The following is a 24,196-nucleotide window of genomic DNA, read 5'->3' on the forward strand; positions in this document are numbered from 1 at the left end:
AGCACATCCCAGTATGATGGCACTGCAAATACCCAGATCTGTCCAGTTGTGGGTCCCACCTCAAAAAGTCCATTGTTTAAAAAGAGAACAAGTGTGGCTGCTCCTGCTCCTACTCCCTCAACAACAAAATAAAATACCCAGACCCCAATGGATCCCAGTACAATAGTCCCAGAGAGCTTGAATCTAGCACCTGGGCCCTGCCAGTTTTTGGTTCCAATCTTCAAACTTCCACTAAATAGATCTTTAGCTGCTTCGGCTGCACCTTACAAATCTAAACACTGGTATGCCCCAGTAAATCAGCACTGCAAAAACTTGGATTTGGCATCCGGGTCCTTTCAGAACCTGCCAACTGCTGGCCACAAACCCAGAAGTTGTACAGTCAAATCTGAGAACAAGTGTTGTCCCTACTATTTCACCAAAAAAATCAGGACACATCACATTCTGGTACAAGAAAGTTGCAAAAATTCTAATTTGGCACCCATATCTTCCTGGTCTTGTTAGCTTTTTGGCAGTATGGCCCCATTTTTACCATCTAAACAATTCCTTCTAGTCCTTCCGAATAATTCAGATCTCAGTATATGATGGTACCACAGAACCACACAAACATGTATCCAGCAACTGAATCTGTCAAGGTTCACTTGGTTTTGGCAGGGAAGACCCAAATAGTATTATTACTAACCAATTGCATTTGAGTCTTCCTTTACAGGAATTCTTCTATATCGTTAACAACATAGTATGTTCTTGGCTACAACATATATGTATGTCAGTAGTGTAATTTACCTCCCCGGTTACTGTGAAGTAAAAAAAATCACTCCACTTTTAGAGATATTAGTGGTTCTAATGTCATTCATTGTAGAAAGTGAACCACAACATGCATAGGTGCTGGAAATAGGGCTGCTGGGGGTGTGGTAGCATCCCCTAGCTTGAAGTGGTTTCCATCATATACAAGGTTTATAGTTTTGTTCAATGACTTTCAGCACTCCCACTATAAAAATTGTTTCAGCACCCCGTCAACATGTTGGAATATGGATTATATTAGTCGACTAGGGAAAGCTGCACGTCCACTACATTTAGATGGTAAAACAGGTTTGTAGCCAAAACTTAGATGGATCTAGTAGGATCCAGTTGCTAAATCAGGATATTTGTAATGATATTGCTTCCAGATGCATCAGGGTCTGAATTGTTTGCGTAAGAGGAGCATTCTTTTGTTCTCTGTTTATGACATATAATTAGGAGAGGAATAGGCCCAAACATTTCTAGGTGCCAATTTGCACCAATTTGTAGTGCATTTGCACCACACTATGTCAGGGTCTGGGATTTTTTGAAACACTAAGAATGCCTAGACGTCTTTATTTTACAATTTAGGGGCTTGGAGGTAAAAAATCGGAAAGATCCAGGTATCTCCCTGCCTGGTCTCCCTCCCCGCCATCTCCTCTCCCTCTCCCCACGTCCCCCGCTTGCCGGGAGGTAGCTGATGATTGGCGCCTTCGCGTTTCCTCTCTGGGCGGAGGAGTTTTGGCCCTGGGAGGCCGCCGTTTCGCAGCGGTTCTGGCACCACCACCATGGCGGCGGCGTTGTCAATGTCAGCGGCTCGGAGGCAGCTTGCGAGGGGGAGAGGCGCGCTCGCTGCCTGCCTGACTCCGGCCAGGTAACGGGGGCCCTGGACACCCCTCCCGGTCCCGGCCCGGAGGGCGGGGTATGACTGGCTCCGGCCGCGGGCCCGTTGTTGTCAGCGGGGCGGCTGCTTTCGGGGGGAATAACGGGCGCCTGCTCCGGCCCCGCCGGGGAGAGCGAGCACCCCGTGAGGCCCAGTGTGAGCGGCGCTCGCAGCCCCTGTACTGGGGAGGGGTTCCCGGGGCCTTTCCCATTCCTCCCTCCCCGGGCCCCGTAGGGGCTTGTGTCGCCGCAGCCCGTGTTCACCAGGGGCCTGGCCTCAGCGCTTCTGGCACCTGCCACGACTGGCCACCTGGGCTTTGCTCGGCGCTGCTGAAATACAGGCCCAAGGTGCGCAGGTTCCGAGGGCCATGGCCGCCTGCCGAGGTGTGAGGAAGACAGAGAATGGTGTTGTTCCTTATTCCGCTCCCCTGGTGTGATTCCCCCCTGCCCCCCTGCTGTGCTTTTGCTTTATCCTCACCCTTCTGGTGTTACAGATCAAATATAGCGGCTGTTCACCTGGGCACTTCCTCTGGCCCCCTCAACAAGTTGGTGATTAGTTAATGGTTGCAAAATGTCTTGAAGGCTGAAAGACTTCTGTGTTACTGTTTATTAAGCCGGAGACCTTAGGCTTGGTGATCTAAACCAGTGGTTCTCAACCAGGGGTATGTATATTCCTGGAGGTATGCAGAGGTCTTCTGGGGGTACTCAACTCATCTAGGGGCTGAAACATGTAACTTAGCTCTGTGTAGCCCCCTGTGGCATGGGGATCTGAGCTTCAGACAAGGCTCACATGTGAAAAGCAGGCTGAAGTATTACACTGAAATGTAAGTACAGTATTTATATTCCAGTAGATTATTTTATAATTAGATGGTAAAAATGAGAAAGTAATCATGTTTTCAATTATAGTGTGCTGTGTGACACTTTTGTATTTTTATGTCTGATTTTGTAAGGAAGTTGTTTTTAAGTGAGGTGAAACTTGGGCTACGCAAGACAAATCAGACTCCTGAACAGGGTACAGTAGCCTGGAAAGGTTGAGAACCACTATTCTAAACATCAGGCTTGAGATGTATAAACACCCTCAGACCAAAGTTTCTTATCTTGGTGCCCTTTCTCCTTCTTCAGGGGAGAAAATGAGTTCCATGCGGCTCGTTGCGAGGGAGGTTTCTCCCCAGATGTATCTCAAAAACAAAAAGAGCCTCTGTTGAACATCAAGAATCAGTGGTCTTTTTTGGATGAGTGTCCTTGGTCATATTAACCTTCTCTCTTTCTCCCTCTGTTGTTTTGGTGCTCTTGATGTCCTCCTCCTTGAGGTGACAGCCGTTGAGCACTGTGTAAAATTATTCCTGCATCTGTTGTGAAATTCTTTAGAATCTGTTTATTAATAAGTCAAGCTTTTATTAATTCTGATGCACAAAGGTGAAACATGAGTTAAAATTACATGTAGCAAGAGATTCTAAATAAAGCTAGCACTGAAAAAGCCTTAAAAAAAAACAAAAAAAAAAAAAACAAACTAAATGCTTGAGGTTTTTATTTAACTAAGCAAAATGACCTTTGTTTATACTTAAGAAGGATGGTGGATAGTGCACTGGCCTGGGACTGAGAGACCCAGGTTCAATTCTTTTCTCTGCCTTTAACTTCCTGTATGTGACCTTGGGCAAGTCACTTGGTCTCTTTGTTTCTCAGTCTCCTTTCTGCAAAATAGTATTTTCCTACTTCACAGGGGTGTTTTGCAGATGTGATTACTGTGGTAATGGGGGGGGGGGAGTCATATAAGTAAAAAAAGGAAAATAGAACCTTTATTCTGTGAGGAGTTCAGGGTTCGTAATACTTTACGGTACACAGTTCATTGCATGACCATGGATTGCTATGTGCACATAGAGCCCCATTAAATTTCTGGGGCTCTGCATGGGCACAGCAGTTGACTGGTGCACAATGAATTGGAGGATCAAGGCCTGATTCTGAATGATTTTAAGGTTGAGTTTAAACACCCACAATCAAGGAAATTGTGAGTTCAGCCTGAAACAGCATTCGTGCTTTTTTATCTATTTATTTATTTATTTATTTTAGACCCAGAACACAGGGTATCAGAGTCCCAGAAGATTCAGGACCCCCCATAATTCTTCACAAATAAATTGAAATTAAATCATGCAGCTTCATAGATACCAAGTTGTGACCATTTTCTGTCCTGAGTTTTTTAAAAAACCCTTCAATTTGATTTTATCTTTGTTAAATCAAGTGGCAGTTAAGTAGAATAAGAGAGGAAAGTGGGATGCATGTGACAAGCTTATTGGAGCAAATTACATAAAAATTCCTCAGGAGCCCAGAAACATGATGCTGGAAGCAGGGCCTGCCCTAGACCAAATGACGTCCCAGGCGAGGAATGTCTTCAGCGTGTTCCCCTCCCATTTGTTAAACTTTTGAATGCCTTATTCTTTATTTTATTTGTAGCCCATTTCATGACTTTGATGCATAATTTATTCCTGTCATATAAGACTGACTGGCAATGCCCCGCCCCTTATATACCCATGAGGGGATGGCTGACAACATTCTAGGAGGTTTGAGGAAAATGTAGTTCTCAGAAAGTCTGGAAGGGTCCACAAGATTCTACAAAGGTCCAGAACATTCTAGGAGGTTAGTGAAAATGAATCTACATACGGAATACCTGAAACATTTTATTTGGAACATTCTATTTTCCCTTTTGTCACTAACAGCAAAAATAGGACCCTGAATTGGCGTCCCCCAAGCCCGGCTCCCCAGGCGGTCGCCTGCCTCTAAATCCGGCCATGGCGGGAAGAACTTACACTTTAGTAGTAGTAGTTGTGAAAATTTTACTCTGCTGCTTTACCCAATCTTACCCACATAAGAGTATGTGTGGGTGTAGGGTGGTGGAACCTCCTAAAATTAGCATTTCTTAATTGAAATATTGTAGCATTGCAGTCAAATGCCACACAAATAGTTGTATCAAAAATATCGCAGCTGTAGGAATTTTAACAGCAGCTGCGTTCGAGTCTTCAATGAGCTCTGCATGGATCCACCCATCTGCCCATATACAGCAACTTTCAGGATCAGGGTCCTGGTATTTTGACACACACCCCACCTGAAGAAGACAATGTGCCAGAAAGATACTGAGTTACGATGATAATGTCAGTACACCTTCATAATGTGCTTGATTTTAAGGTGTTATATCTCAACTCTTAAACTTTGCTGCTTTTAACAAAATAATAATAATTTGCATAGACCTCGGTCTTCTTGATGTCTTATATTGAAATTGTCATAAGATGAAATTTTTTGAGGACTTGGAAGAAAAATCTACAGAGACTACATCTAAACTACATTTTTTCTAGAATTTTCTTATTCTAGTTGAAATTCTTTGGTTTTGCTTCCTCTCTCTCAAGAGATGAAGATAGGAATTTCAGACTTCACATGATATTTATACAAGGAGTTTTCTATCTTGTAGGTGGATGCAACTTTTGTCTATTTAATTATTTCTAGATCTAATGTAGCAGGATTTGCCAAAATCTTCAGAGCCTGAGGGTGGCGAGAGTTCTCTTAAGTCTTGATCATGCACTCCTTGTATAACTAAAACTTTTTATTAAAGTAAATGAGAAGTTTTGTTAGGATTGGCCAATACTGGTTTCTTTTCATGAGTTCCTAGACACTGCATTCCCCTCGGCCTGTCTGTTGCCTTGGTTCTCCTTTTAATAACTTCTTGATATATATATTTGTACCTTTACATTATGAATTGTCTTATCTGATGTTAGTGCAGTGTGGCATTCTCCTGCTTTTCTTGTGGCTTTTACTTATAGAAGAGCAGCCAATTTAATTTTGTCACCATAAACTTAAAGGAGCCTCAAAGGAACACTTACATTTTTTTAAGGTAATAGATGTTGTCATAAGGTCCTGTGGTAACAAGTGACTTGCCTGCTATATTTTGGGTCCTCAATTTAACACTACCATTCAGAGTTGGCTGAGTCTTAGAGAAAGTGTTTCCTATAAGGAATGTCAAATAGGATAGCTTAATATCCTATTCTGGAATAATTAGTTGGTAAAGCATTCAGATACCATGATGCTGGTTCCTCTATAAGGGACATACTTAGGTGGATTCTGGAACCTTGGATTCAGTTCCTAGCAAGGTTGACATCACCCTTCATCTTTCATTGGCAGATAAACTGTATACCTTGCAGTTTATTGTGTGGGGATCTCTTTTGGATGAGAATTTAAACTGAGATCTTATCTGCTCTGCATGGATTCTGAAGTGATTTTGGTAAGAATATGGGTATGTCATTGTCCTTAGTTGAAAAATGTGTTCCAGGCCTGATTAGGGCCACTGTCATTCCACTAAAAGGTAGTGTTCTTGTCAAGAGATCCCTGAATAAGATGCTAGAATTTTAAGTTATGAGGGTACTTGAATGATTGGCTTGATGGTCTTGTAGCAACACAATGCTTTCTCTTATCCAAGTTCAAAATAGGGTTTGGTCCATACTGATAGAGGATTGATGCAGTACAAAAGCAACTGGCACACCTAGGTTATAAAAAGAGAATTTCTCTGGTAGTTTGAATTGAAGCTGTCTAGAATTAGAATGAGTAACTTCAAGCATCAGGCTCATTTACAATGGCCTAAACGAATCTTACAGTCTTGTGCACATGAAGCTTCTGATATTTCTCTCAGTTTTGGGGCAGGACAATATGGGTGTCATTTGAGTTTGAAAATTATTCCTGGGATCATTTTCCAGTAATCTGATGAGAATCTAGAGGAGAACTTCTCTAGATGACCTTGATTGTTACTTATGACTCCAGTTGGAGTGGCTTACCATGCCAAGGCAGTTAGGTACTTCGCAAAACATGCCATATTTGAACTTCTCAACAACGTTGACCTAATCATTGAAAGCACAAGGTGGAAGCGGGAGGAGGGATGACAAGTATTTGCTTTTTTGCTTAAAAGAATTGAATGAGCAGCAATATTTCTGACTTGTGTAGGCAGGAAATGCCAGTGCATGGATGCTAAATTCCTGAATCAGTGGGCATTCGTGGCATTTTTAGGTTAGTGGTGAGCCAAACAGGCCAGCAGCAGATGACTTGAGCTAATATGCTGACACAGAGGACATAGGAGTGACTACATTAGAATTGCTTAGATCAATGTTTTGAAGGTTAGTACTCTAACTAGTAATGCAAGTGCAATCCACATTTCTAGAGGGAGTGGAAATTACAGTAAGCACACTCTTTTTTTCATGATGTATTTCAGGTCAGAGTGGAAAACTGTTTCCTTCTGTGGCAAAAGTAATCGATTTCATGTTCAACATCTAGTAACATGCATCCTACAATGTCAGATTGTCCTTTAACATTTTTCTTCAGTTTCTGACAACTACATGTGCTGTGGTGGATAGATGATCTTTCTTGAATGATGTATTACCTACCAGGCATAATTTTGTTGCAAGGATGTTATGAATCTGATTGCTAGTATTGGAGTAGTACATCATAAGTACTTACTCGACTATCAGTATGTGAAAGCAGAGATGTATTTATGGAGGTGGTGTGGCAAAATTCTCCGAGCTTGTCATTAAATGCACACTTTGTGTCCAAGCAAAATAGGAAACCCAGAGTAGTAGTTGAATCTTGTTCTTGAGTTTGTATGTATTGTAGCTATGCAGATATATGTTCACAGTAATCAGAAACCAGTCTTGAGAACATAGAGCAGGGGTCAGAAACCTCTGGCACGCGGCTCGCCAGGGTAAGCACCCTGGCGGGCCAGGCCAGTTTGTTTACCTGTCGTGTCTGCAGGTTTGGCCGATCGCGGCTTCCACTGGCCATGGTTCGCCGCTCCAGGCCAATGGGGGCTGCGGGAAGCGGCGGGGTCGAGGGATGTGAACAAGCCCCTGATGGTTTGGCTGATGTGGTTAGGTCCTATGACAGTGTTCCCTGAATAGACAGAGTTGGCAGTGGGGTTTGTTGCAGGGATAGGTTCCTGGGTTAGTTTTTCTGTTGTGTCGTGTGTAGTTGCTGGTGAGTATTTGCTTCAGGTTGGGGGGCTGACTAAGCGAGGACTGGCCTGTCTCCCAAGGTCTGTGAGAGTGAGGGATCGTCCTTCAGGATAGGTTGGGGACTGTAGGTGATGGCTAGTGGCATTCTGTTACTTTCTTTTTTGGGCCTGTCCTGTAGTGATTTCTGGGTACCCTTCTGGCTCTGTCAATCTGTTTCTTCACTTCCCCGGGTGGGTATTTTAAGAACGCTTGATAGAGATCCTGTAGATGTTTGTCTCTGTCTGAGGGATTTAAGCAAATGCGGTTGTATCTTAGGGGTTGGCTATAGACAATGGATCATGTGATGTGGTGTGGATGAAAGCTGGAGGCATTCAGGTAAATATAGCGGTCAGTAGGTTTCTGGTATAGGGTGATGTTTATGTGACCATCGCATATTTGCACTGTAGTGTCCAGGAAATGGATCTCTTGTGTGGACTGGTCCCGGCTGAGGTTGATGGTGGGATGGAAATTGTTGAAATCATGGTGGAATTCCTCAAGGGCCTCCTTCCCATGGGTCCAGATGATGAAGATGTCATAAATGTAGCACAAGTAGAGTAGGAGCGCTAGGGGATGAGAGCTGAGGAAGCGTTGTTCTAAGTCAGCCATAAAAATGTTGGCATACTATGGGGCCATGTGGGTACCCATAGCAGTGCTGCTGACTTGAAGGTATAAATTGTCCCCAAATCTGAAATAGTTGTGGGTGAGGACAAAGTCACAAAGTTCAGCCACCAGGTTTGCCATGACATTATTGGGGATACTGTTCCTGACGGCTTGTAGTCCATCTTTGTGTGGAATGTTGGTGTAGAGAGCTTCTACATCAATAGTGGCTAGGATGGTGTTTTTTGGAAGATCACCAGTGGATTGTAGTTTCCTCAGGAAGTCAGTGGTGTCTCGAAGATAGCTGGGAGTGGTAGCATAGGGCCTGAGGAGAGAGTCTACATAGCCAGACAATCGTGCTGTCAGAGTGCCAATGCCTGAGATGATGGGGCATCCAGGATTCCCAGCTTTATGGGTCTTGGGTAGCAGATAGAATACCCCTGGTCAGGGCTCTAGGGGTGTGTCTGTGTAGATTTGTTCCTGTGCTTCTTCAGGGGGTTTCTTGAGCAGATGGTGTAATTTCTTTTGGTACCCGTCAGTGGGATCAGAGGGTAATGGCCTGTAGAATGTGGTGTCAGGGAGTTGCCTAGCAGCCTCTCATTCATACTCTGATCTCTTCAGGATGACTACAGCACCTCATTTGTCAGCCTTTTTGATTATAATGTCAGAGTTGCAGTAATTTGTGTGGGTTTAGGTGCCCAAATATGAAAATTTTGACGAGATTTGTTAATTGATTTGGCCAAGGTCACAGAGTGAGTCAGTAGCAAAATAACTCTCATTGCCTAGCTCCGAATTCTGTGCTCTCAATTCTATTAAGACATGCTTCCTTTCAGATATATAAACTTCTGTGCCAAATTTTATTTTTTCATTTGGAAAACAGATTTTTTCCTCCCACTCTTATGTTTAATGAAGTTTTCTTTTGGTTGCTTTCTTGTTTGTACTCCAGTATTACCTGTCATGTTGGCATACCTCTTAAAATAGTGTTAGTTAATTTGTGCTTCTCTGGTTGTCTGGAATAACTACAATGCCAAACAAATCACTAAATACTGAAGTTCTAGAAGTAGTGACATTGTTTTTTTTCTTACGACATAGTGGATTTGTAACAATATTTTGACTCTGGAAGGTAATACTCAAAAGTTAAGACACATTTTTATTCCAATTTCTCTTTTAAAATATGTATTTTTATATATATGTAAAAAAAACAACAACCCACAATCACAGCAAGAAAAATGTTTGTTTGCTTTCTCACTAATGGAGTCACCTCAGCACACCCAGAACTAAGCCTAGGTAGGTTAACTGTGGCTGAGATACGCCTATGCACATCTTGCAGTTGGATGTTTGATATTGTGGTTGTAAAGCAGATCTTGGGGAACAGAGTCATTGATAGTTTATGCACAGAGAGAATAGTATTTATACAGTGCCTAGCACAGTGGAGACCTATACCAGAATACAAATAGCTAGTAATAAGCAATCAATTGACATGTCATTCTCTGCCAGTCGGCAGATGAATCATATTCATTACTTGTGTCCTCTTGATATCTGGTTATTGATGGATTATTTAAATTTCTCCATAATTGGTACTTTGAGGAGATAGTTGTATCTAGTATTAAATGAATTCAAGAACCTGTGGCTATCTTGGTTTTTACAACAATTTTTTCTCTTAACTAATAGGTGGAAGAATATTAGAAAGGGGTATTGGGTCACTTACCATAGCTGAGATTTTTCAAGTTGGGAATGACTAGCATGTTGCAGGAAGTACACAGCTGCATCTAATATTAGTATATGACAGTTGCTAACCTGTTTCAGGTACAGCATCTTAGAGAAGATGTGTCATCATCAGATTTAGAGTGAGCACTGGAAAGCCTTTCTTAATGCAAATGTAGACATAGGCTTTGGAAATATCTGCTGTGTCAATAATGCAAAAGACACATCAGAGGTTTTATTTTTATTTAAATAATATTGTTAGAATACTATTCTTCAGGAGAGATTCTTTTTAAATTGTTCTTTTGTCAGAGGACATAGCAGGAACAGCAGATAAAGTTAGTAATGCCCCCTCCCTCCCTTAACAGATTTGTTTAACACTATGGGTATATCTGTTGTAGTTGTAGTGTGTCTGTAGGGGTGCCTGTGACTAACATTCTTTCCATTTGGCATTGTCTGCGAGGAATAATAAACACTTTATATTTTCATAACATTACATAAACTTTAATCCCCAACTCTCTTCTGAAGGTCAAGTAGCTATCTTCCTTTGCAGTTGAGAAAATAAAGATACACAATGCCACACAAGTCCATGACTGGATTAAAATTGAAGTGCTGGAGCCTGGATGAGAAGCATATTACAGCCTCTGTAAGAGAGGAGGGGGGCTCTTACCACTCCAGATGGAGGGTGGGTGAGGCTCTGGGGCATGGGGGAGCCATGCAAGGCCCCATGTAGTGGTGTTCTCAGGACTCCAGATTGCTTTATCCAGCCCTGCATATTTGCATCCTGTGTGAGACAGAGCTGTGACCGAGACCTTCAGCACATTGGCTTGGCCCCGCAACTTCCATGTTGGCTCATCAGGACCAAGATGTGTGCCATGGGAGACAAGAGAGCTATTGTCCTGCTTTTTGGCTTCTGCTTTTATGGGCAGTAAGGGTGTGAGAATGCTCTACTTATGTAATTCATTCCACCTTGTGGTAAAAGCTGCATGGAAAGAAGAAGCTGTAGCCATGTTCTGACCCAGGGAATAGGGGGAACAAAATGTTGAGCTTATAGCTTCAGTAAAATCATAAATTCAGCAGCCAAAACTTAGAATTCTGCTGCCATTGGGCAAAATTCCAAATACTTTCAGGGGAAGTGGAATCCCAGCGTATGCAGGGCCCTGATGATAGAAGTTAGTGGTGATGGTAGAACACATAAGAATATAACATAAGAGTGGCCGTGCTGGGTCAGACCAAAGGTCCATCTAGCCCAGTATCCTGTCTACTGACAGTGGCCAATGCCAGGTGCCCCAGAGGGAGTGAACCCAACTGGCAATGATCAAGTGATCGCTCTCCTGCCACCCATTTCCACCTTCTGACAAACAGAGGCTAGGGACACCCTTCCTTCCGCATCCTGGCTAATATCCATTAACGGACTTAACCTCCATGAATTTATCCAGTTCTCTTTTAAACGCTGTTATAGTCCTAGCCTTCCCAACCTCCTCTGGCAAGGAGTTCCACAAGTTGACTGTGCGCTGTGTGAAGAAGAACTTCCTTTTATTTGTTTTAAACCTGCTGCCCATTAATTTCATTTGGTGGCCCCTAGTTCTTGTATTATGGGAACAAGTAAATAACTTTCCTTATTTACTTTCTCTACATCACTCATGATTTTATATACCTCTATCATATCCCCCCTTAGTCTCCTCTTTTCCAAGCTAAAAAGTCCTAGCCTCTTTAATCTCTCCTCATATGGGACCCGTTCCAAACACCTAATAATTTTAGTTGCCCTTCTCTGAACCTTTTCTAATGCCAGTATATCTTTTTTGAGATGAGGAGACCACATCTGTACGCAGTAGTCAAGATGTGGACGTACCATGGATTTATATAAGGGCAATAAGATACTCTCCATCTTATTTTTTATCCCCTTTTTAATGATTCCTAACATCCTGTTTGCTTTTTTGACTGCCGCTGCACACTACGTGGACGTCTTCAGCGAACTATCCACAATGACTCCCAAGATCTTTTTCCTGATTGGTTGTAGCTAAATTAGCCCCCATCGTATTGTATGTATAGTTGGGGTCATTTCCAATGTGCATTACTTTAAATTTATCCACATTAAATTTCATTTGCCATTTTGTTGCCCAATCACTTAGTTTTGTGAGATCTTTTTGAAGTTCTTCACAGTCTGCTTTGGTCTTAACTATCTTGAGCAGTTTAGTATCATCTGCAAACTTTGCCACCTCACTTTTTACCCCTTTCTCCAGATCATTTATGGATAAGTTGAATAGCATTGGTCCTAGGACTGACCCTTGGGGGACACCCCTCTCCATTCTGAGAATTTACCATTTATTCCTACCCTTTGTTCCCTGTCTTTTAACCAGTTCTCAATCCATGAAAGGACCTTCCCTCTTATCCCATGACAACTTAATTTATGTAAGAGCCTTTGGTGAGGGACCTTGTCAAAGGCTTTCTGGAAATCTAAGTACACTATGTCTGCTGGATCCCCCTTGTCCACATGTTTGTTGACCCCTTCAAAGAACTCTAATAGATTAGTAAGACACGATTTCCCTTTACAGAAACCATGTTGACTTTTGCCGAACAATTTATGTTCTTCTATGTGTCTGACAATGACGTTAGACTTACCAGTCTGTAATTGCCAGGATCACCTCTAAAGCCCTTTTTAAATATTGGCGTTACATTAGCGATCTTCCAGTCATTGGGTACAGAAGCCGATTTGAAGGACGGCTTTAAAGGACACCTTTTATGTCATCTATTTTACTTTCTTGGTAGTACTCATTTTTCCCAAAAGTCTATTTTCTAGTGCTCTCTGTATACTAGATCTTAAATGACTCTAGTATTGGGGCTTCTATCACTTTTTTGGAGGAACTATTTCACAGACTGATAAATCTGACCAGAAGGAGATCTCATTGTTTTTAGGCTAAATTTCCTGTTCTTAACTACTTTTCATTACATCTAGTTGCACCTTTTTGTCTCCCTAAATATCCTTATAGGGGAAAAGACACCAAGTTTTTAGTTTATAGTGGGAAAAATATTGCCTTTTGGGTTACAAAAATGACCTTCAGTAGAGGTCTCCTGTAGCCTTGGGCATTATAACTCAGTCAACTGTGGAGTCACAGTTTTCCACTGCAAATTTCAACTTCAGACAGTATTTACCTCAATATGTAATCAGAAAAGCCCCAAAGACAGCTTTTTGGGTGGTGCTTGTCTTCAGTGACTGGTAGGAGCTGTTACCTCCAAAGCAATCATTTTCTAAGTGAGGTTAGCATCAGAATTGGTATGGCCCAAAATAACCTTTAATGGAAATTCTGGATAATTAAATATAAAACGTTTGAGAAACGAAACAGTGCTTGCTACCTCTTTAGGATGCTTTTTATGGCTCGTTGCAGCATGAGACGGAACAGGCTGTGGATGAGTATCAAATTTTTTTATTTTTATTGGAAATAAAAGCAAACCAACATAACTGTGATTGTGTTAATACCTATGTACTCTCTCATGATTGTCAATATGTTAAGTAGATATGGGAATAGGACGAGGGTGGGTTAAAGTGTTCAAAATTTAAATCCTTGGCTGTGTCCTAAATTATTTGAAAACAGCTATTATGTTGCCATTGTATACATAATTTGTACTACAGCTAAGGCAGTTAGTATGGTACTACTTCCATGTTGTTCTAAACTTTTAAATTTTCCCATTTATTTATGTAAGCTTCAAAACAGGGTTTTACGTAGCATAAATTTGTGGAAATATTAAAGAAATGGGTTCTTTCTTGCTTATGCTATTTATGTATGTGGATGAAGGGAAGACTTAATCCTGTTCATAGCTGTTTCGCTTATTTTTGATGTTCAGATCATTTGTATACAGAAATAGTTTCCTTACAATGCTTTTTTGAGGATTGCTGGTTCTTTAGAAACTAAAAAATGAACAGTTTTCATTTAGACTCCAGACTTTAACATGGGGCCACTGTTCCTGGAACAGTGGCGGGGGGTAGGGAGGGAGGAGGGGGAAATCACCTTTTACACGTACTGTTAACTTTCCTATTATTGACTGGGTTGTGGGAATGAAAAACCATGTTTACTGTAATCCTGAGAAGCTTTACATACTTTTATAGGGAAGCTTAAACCTAGTCTTAGTATAAATAGACTACTGAGTGAAGTCTGTGCAGTGCCTTTACTCTCTGCACTATTTTATCTAGCAGTCTTAGTAGATTTGGTTGAGTCCTGTGGTGATTTAAACATTTTCTTTAAGAATTTTCTGCATTTACGTTACATTCATCCTGTTTCAAAAATATGAGGAATTTCAATTTTTAAAAAAGTTTTAGTTCAATTAAGTGAAAGCAAGGCACTGTCACACTGTTAAATGTTTTGTTTCTATAATGAGGTTCATTGTGTTCTTGTAAGAACTTAAGTCTAACTACTTTACAAACGTGTATCTCGAGATTGCCCAGAAGTGTCATATATAGTCTTCTGTAACTAAATAAAATAGGTCCTTTGATCAATCTAGAAGGAGATTGGGTCAAAAATGAATTTCACCTTCTTATTGTATATTCAAATTTTAAAATTAGAACTAAAGTTTATATCAGATGTACTTAGGGCCCTGAGTGGTCTCTCTTTAAACTAAAAATATGTGTAAATTTATCTATTATGTATTTCAAGGTGACATTGTTCCTTGCTGGCCAATATGGTATATTTAGATACCATTTTGTTAACAAGCCACTTTCAGCTGCTGTAATTTATTGCTGTCTGAATCTTCCCTTGACCTGCAACTAATGTAGAGAAAGTAAATTAACTTTTGACTGTGCTAGACAGACTGTAGGCAGCCACAGAATTTGTGTAGGCAAACATTTCTTGCAGCTGTTTATAAGACTGGACTAGTAATATAGAAGTTTATTTTCATACTGAACTTTAATTCACTATTTTAAAAAATTGACTCTAAATTTAGAGTTTACTTTTAAATAAATATTTGAAGGCATATCTTTCATGAAATTTGTGCTCCTTAATATTCGTATACTTTTCCCAGTTGCCATCTTAATATCAGTCTAACAAAGTAAAAAGCCTCCCACAAAATGCTAATGATAAAATTTGTATTAATGTACTCAACAGAATGTAAATAAATATTAGGTTTTAATTGACATTTAAGTAGATCTTTTAATCTTTGATACTTCATGCACAGAAGCTCTTTGGGAGATATTAAAACAACATAATTGAGAGGCTGTACATGATTATAGTTATAAAATAAGGTATTCTTTTTAGATATTTGAAGGCCTAATGCGATGAAAAATGAGTGACTTAATTTTTTTTGTAATCTTTTTAAACAACAACAACAACAACGTTGTTTGCTGCAGTAGTCTGACACTGCTGTGATGCATTCAAGGGATCTTTATATGCTCTCTGTAAATTGTCTGAAGTGCAGTTTCACAATAGTGATGTTTTGTCTAAATGTAGATGGTGATTGTGTTGAAAATGAGAAGCCACAGGTTAAACTCTCAATATTGTTGCCTGTGTTTTGAATTGGAATTTATAGTAAGAGTAAGCTTTGCATCCTGAGCACTAGTTTTGCCTTAGGGGTTTATTCCACTTTGGAAACTAGTCAGCATTAGCAGGTAGTCCTTTTAAGGAGCTAATAGCTGCTCAAAAGGCAAGAGCATAGAGAGAGAATACAACAGAGGGGAAAGAAAATATAAATAAAAATCAACTGGGGTGGAGGAAGGGAATAATGCAGTAACTAAGAGAACAGGGGACCATAAGAAAATGTAGAAGATAAACTATTTATTTGTTTTTTTTTTAAAACGTGTCTTTCTCAGTACTCTAGATTAAGCAGACGAGCAAGTAAAGAAATTAGCTGTAAATAGAAAATGAGAAGGGAAAATTAAGATACATGAAGTCTGGAGAGGAAAAAGGTTGAGTGAAAATACAGTTTAATTTCTCTCAAAATAAACTACAATAAAATCACCTTATGTGCTAATAACATACAATAATGTATCCCTCATCTGTCTCAAGTATTATTGTCCCAAGAGAGTAGATATTTACCTTATATAGTGTTCTCTGATATCTATCTATCTATCTATCTAAATAAATAAATAAATAAAAAATCAGGCTTGTCTTCTAAAGTAGTTTTACATAATGATTATTTTCAAATGTGTCCTAGAAAGTTTGTTGTATCTAGATGTTTGATGTAACACTCTGTAAAACTATAATAGGAGATCCTAGCAGGAGGTAACTTGCATTGCAATTGGTCATTTGTTTCAAGCCAAAGGCAAATGTGCATGATAGAAGTTAATTATTTCACAGTCTTGCCAACAACAAAAGAGCATTGTGATTAGACTCTTCGTAAAGAAAGATGTAATACTTTTTATATTCTATGTTGTCTCTAACAGGTTTTAAATCTTATTGATACAGTGTAATGAGGTTAAAGATCAAAAGCAAATATGCTGCACACCCTAATGTTCCACCAGAAGTCCAACTGGAACTATTGACTACTGCAGTCTGGCCAAGTTCTGTCTTAAGGATTCTAATGATATTTACAACACAACCTGACTTTTATTGGATGTTCAGTTAATGTTGATTCCTGGATACGGGATTGCACCATTGTGCGTGTTGTTTGGATGCAACACTAAATGAAGCGTGCTAAAGTGTCATGATGGTTGTTCCACTCTCAGTACTGTAAAATGCAGATCTGCAGCAGCTGAACATATTGGAGCTGGAAACAAATCCACAAATGCATAATAAGGCTTAAAATCAAGTGTGATGAGTAAGCAGCAAGGTGGATAATTATGGTAGAATAGTGACAGAGAAATAAGGTTGGGGTGGAATTGAGGACAAAAGCTATAGATCAGGAAGGAAACCAAAGGTTGGGGGAGAAAAGCAGGACAAAGGAGATGGAATAAGAATGAAACAGGACAGGATTTAAGAGGGTCCATTAGCTTGATAATCTCACTGTCATGTCTAGAGTGAACTCTGACTGCAGACAAGTTTGCAAAATGGTAAGTTTCATTTAGTTACTACTTCCAGAATGCAGTGCATTTCTTCCTTTCATTGATTTTTATGAAGTATTTCAAAGTGAAACACATTAGTTGTGTGTGAAATAGTTGCTTTTTGTGTACGTGTGTGTGTGTGTGTGTGTGTGATAGCTGTCTTTGCAATTGTGGCTCTCTAGCCCAGTATTTCCCTAACTTGGCATGCCACTTGTATAGGGAAAGCCCCTGGCGGGCCGGGCCGGTTTGTGTACCTGTCGCATCCGCAGGTCTGGCCGATCGCGGCTCCCACTGGCCGCGGTTCGCTGCTCCAGGCCAATGGGAGCTGCTGGAAGCGGTGGCCAGTAAGTCCCTCGGCCCGTGCCGCTTCCAGCAGCTCCCATTGGCCTGGAGTGGCAAACCGCGGGCCAGTGGGAGCCGCAATCGGCCGGACCTGCGGACGGGGCAGGTAAACAAACCGGACCGGCCTGCCAGGGGCTTTCCCTAAACAAGCGGCATCCCAAGTTTGGGAAACACTGCTCTAGCCAAACAGATAAGTTGGCTTCACTTGCAGACTGGAAATGTGAAATCAAGAAGTTTCTCAGTAACATTTAAAAAAATTATTTTGCACACAATTAGATGTATGGTTTTTAAATGGGACTGTTCTGGGGATATGGAAGGCAAGAATAAGATGCACAAATTTACAAGCCAGGTTTTGTGGCCCTCGCTATCTTGTGTTATCTCCAGACCTATCAATACAGTGAATGCTACTATAAATGCTCAATGAAATGAAAAGGGAGGCAACATCAAGAGGAAAGGCTAGACATGCAGTAATGTTGTATAACCTAAAATTTATGTAAAGTTTCTAGCGGTTTTTTGTTTAATTTTATACAATTCAGGATACATTTTATACCAGAAAAAGAGCACAGACTTTCCTACCACAGAAGTGGGTTATGGATAGAGCCCTGCGTGGATACAAAATCTGCATCCAATCTGCGATTTGCAAAAATGGTCTGTGTATATTCGCGGGTGCGGATATAAAGCAGATATCCGCAGAGTTGTAGGGCTCTAGTTGTGGAACTTGAGTTTCTTTCATTCCTTGCAGTGTTGGCATTAAACCCTGGGACTTATGTTCTTTTTACTACAAAGAGAGCACTTAGAACAGTTTTTATTTACAGTTACTACTGATGTGGCCTGAATGTATGTATGTATGTATGTGTGTGTGTATGTGAGGGGAGAAGTTTGACATTCAGAAAGCAGACATAGCAAAGTTAGATCACCTGTGTTTTTAATTGAAATTCCCTCCACCTTCAGCCTTCTCCCCATTTCTCAAGACCCTTTCCAAAAATAGATAATCCCCAAATCAGTTGATAGTTAAGAAGATCCTGCGTGGGCCAAACTAATTAAATACTAGTAAATGTTAGGATTGTTTCCCCTCTAACATCCAAGTTTCCACTGTTGCATTGAGAATCTGCCAACTCAGGATTATGATCAGAGATTAATTTCCAGACGTGTGTCTTCTGGTTTAGGGAGTAGTGCGTAATGCCCTTCCCCAGTTACACACCAAATTGCTGATCAGAAGTTATACTACAACAGATTGCAATAGTGCAAAACAATTCAGTCACTTGACATCAGTGGAACATCTTATAAATGACCCCATTGCTAAAGAAATTAATATCTACAATCTTGTACTTTTTACATTACATGTTCTGTGACAGCTACTATAGTAATTTAGAGTTGGTCTCAGATTGCTTCATTCTTAGTGTGCTGAGCCACTCTGACGAAAGTGCTTATTTCCTTTTTAATAAAGTATTTAGTACTTACAAGGTCGTGAGTTCAATTTCCAAAGACAGGTGATCTTCTGTACTAGTTGGCTTTGATATATGATACTTGGTAGTTAGTAGCCAAAGGTCAAACAATGTTAATATTTATTTTATTTTTTAGTATTTTTTTAGGCACACTCCAGATGAGCAACACCTGTATACCTAAAATGCAGTCTTCTCTAGCAGAAAAGCAAATTCAGTTAGTCCTTGTAAATTGGGAGATATAGTACATTATACATCAACTCTTCATCATAACTGCTTATACCTGCAACACTTTTTAATGTTTTCATTTTCACAGTTTGGATTTTTTTTCCATTTTAAAGTAACAATTTCTGTAGTGTAGATTAGACTAGAACAGTTTTCCTTTCACCTATCTCAAACTCATTTTTCTGTGTTTATCATTTAACATAATTTTGAAGACAGAGGAGAAATTATGATGTGCAAGTATTGTTTAAGAATGTAGCTACTTTTAATTGCAGACTTGCTTCTCCTCCAAAACCAAGTTATTCATGCACTATGTGCCACAAAATTGTAATACAGAGACTTCACATAATCTGTTTTATAAACAGATATATATAAATATATGGAGAGAGAGAAAATTTTTAGATCCATAAACTCAGTTTTTACTAATAATTTTATTATATCATAACATGTATATCCTACATGAAAAAATGCCCTAGTTTGTTTTGAATCTACTTCTTAATCATAATATATTTCTAGCTATATATTATTTTACTTTTAGAATATAAAATGCACCATCCTGGAGCCTTTGAGCTCATGTCCAATAAATACTGCTTAGAGAGTTACATTGGTTTAATGTATAGCTTTGTTTCACATTCACATCCTTTGTCTAGCTTTTTCTTAGATTATTTCTGCTTTGTCCCTTTCTATGCAAGGTTCCCAAGAGTTAACTTTCTGTTCTGCGTATTCAGTGGTTCTGTTTTGAATTTTATTTGTTCTAGTACCTACTGTTGTTCAGGATTGGTCATCTTAAAACTCCCTTTACGCTTGATCAGAATACATGCTTTTTCATGAGTGCTTTCAAACCCCTACTATTATATGATGAATGAGACATGGGGTTTGATTTCAGGCTTTCCTCTGTCTTCCTATTATGACCCAATTTTCCTTTTTCGAAACTTCAAATTTTCTTCAACATACCTCCAACCGTTGACCAAAAGGCAGTGCTAAAAGATCAGTCAGATGTCTCCCACATAGTGGTTAAGTAGCTATATTTTTTTTTTTACAGTGAGTTCAGTCTTACCTTATTGATTAGACCAGAGGAGTATGAATATTCTGCATGTGGTCATTCTGTGTACCAGCCAGGCAAGCACAGTAATTTGACCTCTTCTAAACATGGATTCTTTACATTTTCCTTAATTTCTTTAGGTAAGTCTCTATTACTTCAGTGTCTGTATCAGTCTTCCCAAATGTGTAAATTTTTAATTTTTGTGGTTATGTATTTAAATGCAAAAAAAAGAAATGGAGTTGTGTTACTATGTATTGGTTAATATGTAGTCTTCTTAGTTTCACCTAAAATCAGTCAGTTGAATCTTAAAATCTGATTAAAAATAACACATTTTCAAGACTAGTGTTTAGGCCAAATGCCTTGCTTAATTTTCATGTAAAATTTAGCTAAAATATTTATAGAATGTTTTTCCATATTTAACAAATCTGAGCCGAAGCTCAGGTCTGGTAAATCCACTTGGCACTTCTTGAGCTTGAATGGCACAAAGTGGATTTAAACTAGCCAGGAACGGTCAGCAGAGAGTTCTCCTTTATAGCAGAACTCTCGGATGGTGATGGTATCAGCAGAGCTGGCTTCTGCTTCCCTGATGTAAAGAGGAAAAGTGGTCATGATGGGAATGAGGAGCGCTGCCATGTCTTATCTTCCCAGGTATAAGGTTGCTGTGGGATCTTACACCAATTGTGTAAATTAGAGCTACTGCTTGGTCAGGATTAGGGAATTTCAAATGACTCCCTAATGGGCACCCTTGAGGAAGGCTGAGATGTGCTTGTATTTTGAGGGGAATGAACCTGAAGATAGTGAAAGGTTGAAGGGGGGAGAAGTTTTTGAAGCTGCTGGCTCTGAGTTCAAATAGCACCCTGTGAGATCAATTCAGTGAGATTTTTTTCGTATTCGACACCTTTGAAAATCAGACCAAAATTTGTTGCAATGATTGTGAACTTTGAATAGTCAGGTTACTCCTACTCAAATTATCAAATACTGTAGAATCAAAATCAATACCAAGTTCCACAAGTTAATTTCCCATGAAAGATAAAAATCAGTCAATAGCTTCTATAGTTCAAAAAATTGTTAAGCCCAAAAGATATGCTAGTATCATGTATTCTACTGACACGAGAGACTCCATATGCTTCTACTTCAGGTTCCAGCTATCTCATCTCTTTTGGATGCTCATTTTTAACCCCATTTCAAATAGAGAGCTCCCAGACTCTTCCCTAGCCTGGTAGCAAGCAAGAACAGATTCAAAGAGGTCATCTGATTTGAGGAATATAGGCTTATGATTGCCAGTCTGATTGTAAATCCTTAGTACAGGGAAGATAGTCATGAAAAGAAGCAGAAACTGGCTAGACAACCAAGCTATTTGACTAGCTCATCTTTCTCTTACAAAAACAGGTGTAACTTCAACCTGTCCACTATGATGGACAGCACTAGAGTGATGGCCTATACAGACAAACAAGTGTAACCTCTTCTTGGGGTCTGCATAGCAAAAATCAGCACAGCACAACTGGATAAGTAGACAAGAGGTGAACTCAGTGGAGTCTTTTTGTCCATAGCAAAACTGGGATCTTTTGGTAAGCAGACTGAAATGACAGAACAAGAGTTTATTCCTGACCCATTAGGAGGCAGTGGCTCTGAATATACTGTTTCAAAATTAGTCCGTCTGCCTATTTTACTCCTTCTACTTCTGAAGAAAATTAATGAGTAATTCCAGTAGCACTCTTCTAGGCTGAGAGTTCATAATTTCTGGACCTCATGGAACTGTCCTTGCACACTTTTCTCTCTCATTCCATAAAGAGAGCCCAGAACTATCAGCCAAACTTAAGTAAACTTTGTCAAAAAGATTTGGAAGTTGAATGCAAATAACTGGGTTGTGGGGAACAGTCCTCTGTAGTAACTGACACCCTTTCTATCTGTGAGGAATAGACTTGGAATATGCTTAATTTGGCTTACATTTGGTTGATAGTATAGAAAAGAAAAAAAAATATCGAACTCCAGGCAATATAATTCCTCAAACACTAGAAGTTTTGCAGGTTGATCTGCCATTAGTTCTGAGTGAAAACACCCTAAAGATTCATGAGCCATGTCCACAACAGAGGTAAACAGGGCTTATTGGATTTTTTTTTTTTTTGTCATCCTCGTATCATAGATTTGTAAGGCCATAAAAGACCATTGTGATCATATAGTCTTACCTCCACCATAATACAAGCTATCAATTTCTTGCCCTCCTTTCCCCCTAGTAATTCCTGCATCAAATGTAATAACATGTGGTTGCATTAGAGCATATCTCGTAGAGATCCAATCTTAATTTAAAGACTTCAAGTACTGGAGAATTCACATTCCTTGATGTGGATTACCCTCGCTGATTGATTGAATGATTGATTACTCTCACTGATAAAATCTTATGCTATAATGCAAGTTTGAATTTGTGTAGTTTCAACTTCCAGCCATTCAATCTCGCATATGTTTTTCTGCTAGATTAAAGAGCCCTCTAGTATGAGAGATCTTTTCCCTGGGTAGCTTTGTTAGCTTGGCCAGTGCCAGCCACTCCATTTTTAACTTAATGCCCTGGTGATCTGTCTGTTCCATTTTTTTTAGTCTTTATTTACCTACACAAAGAAAAAATGATTGGGTGTCTGTGTGAATTTTTCAGAGAGGAAAAATCCTTAGAAATTCCAAGACCAAAACTTCATTTAAAAATGAGCTAACGTTTAACTACTCATAATTTCCTAAATGCAAATTTAAAAGCAAGGGATTGGATTGGCTCTGAACAATTTGGTGAAAACTCATGATCAAATGTCGTTTGGCACTAAATTTGTAACAACTCTGAAAGAGTAAAGAAACTAACATGGAAATTATAAAGATATAATATAAAATGAACACACATTAGCAATATTTGTTAAAGTGGAAAAATTGTAGTAGTGTAAAAGAAACTTGAGAATATTTGATATGCAAATTAAAAAAATAAACTTTGGCATCCATTATGCCATTTTTAGAGCCACCTTTTAAAGTAAAACTTCAGTTTAAGTCTTGGTTATTCACTGATCTCAAGAACAACAGATTTCTACTACTAGCGCTTTATGATCAAAATGGTATTTGCATCAAAAGAAGTATTTATCTAAGCCAAAGCATACCTAGACTAGTATGCATGTCTTATTATAGTGAAGTAAAAAGTTATTTGAAAATCAAAGATTAAAATAGAATGAATACTGAGTTCATAGGTTTTCAGTGGTCTTCTAACTTCTTTTCCTATATACCAGCCCAAGCAGTTGATATAATTCCTTCTGGCAGTTGATGAGTGCAAAAATAAACAAAGGACTTGTAATATTTTCACCACATAGGGTTGTTTGAAAACACTGAGTACTTCTGTTTCTAGCAGGTACAGCTAGTTCAGTTAAACATTTTGCTGTTTTTTCTCTTTAGTGAATCTTTATTCCTATTTGAAAATACAATGCTTTGTTGCAAAGTTATTTTTCTTTTGCTCCTCAGGAGTGCTCTGTGGGCAGCACTCTATTGGCCACAAAATTGTTCTCCAACTCCTATACAGTTTCTTTCTGACCTAATAGATGGGAGCATCTGAACAGAAGAGTAATTGCTGAAAACTCTCTGTGACACTACACCCCATATTCTGCACAGTGATATTATTATATGATTATGGTATAATTATGATGCATTTTGTACAAGACAGATCATGTGAGGTGTCATTGGAAAAGTTATGGTTTGCTGAATATGATTATCCTATTTGTATGCATGTATCATTTTTGTATCTAAAATTAGGAATATTGACTATGTATCTGCATTTCAATCATGCTTACTCTGGGTGACACCCACAACTAGCCTTTCTGGTACAACAGTGAAGAAGCCAAAGACAGTGGGCCCTGGAAGAACTTAACCTTCCTGTGAATGTTCTAGACTGCTATAACTCAGGTATGCAAGGTCATGTGACCAGACCATATGTCTCTGGACTCCATTTTGGGATGTCAGTATTTTTCCACAAACCGGTCGGGGAATCAAGTTTTGAAACAAAGGGTTCCCGAAATATGCTAAAGGTATATAAGGCAGGGAGTGACATCACTCCCCACACAAGAAGAATCCTGGATACGCTTGAGGAACAAAGACTGAATTGAGGGAAGTGCTGGACCCAGGCTAAAGGGATTTCTAGCCTGTGTATGAAAGACCTGGGGATTCCAAGCTGTAAAGCAAGTGCAGTTTGTCC

At 39.5% G+C, this 24,196-nt stretch overlaps 1 protein-coding gene across 1 annotated transcript in view; it reads left to right on the forward strand.

The window, feature by feature from the left end:
- Window positions 1–1,492: 1,492 nt before the first annotated feature.
- Window positions 1,493–24,196, forward strand: part of NDUFS4 (NADH:ubiquinone oxidoreductase subunit S4) — a 54,895-nt gene continuing 32,191 nt past the window's right edge. The window contains exon 1 of the mRNA XM_024210115.3: window positions 1,493–1,648. Coding sequence (XP_024065883.1) covers window positions 1,563–1,648 — 86 coding nt within the window. The 5' untranslated portion in view covers window positions 1,493–1,562. The remainder of the gene's footprint in view (window positions 1,649–24,196) is intronic.

This window comes from Terrapene carolina, unplaced genomic scaffold (assembly GCF_002925995.2).
Source record: "Terrapene carolina triunguis isolate 2854851 unplaced genomic scaffold, T_m_triunguis-2.0 Scaffold69, whole genome shotgun sequence".
Classification (NCBI taxonomy): domain Eukaryota; kingdom Metazoa; phylum Chordata; order Testudines; family Emydidae; genus Terrapene; species Terrapene triunguis.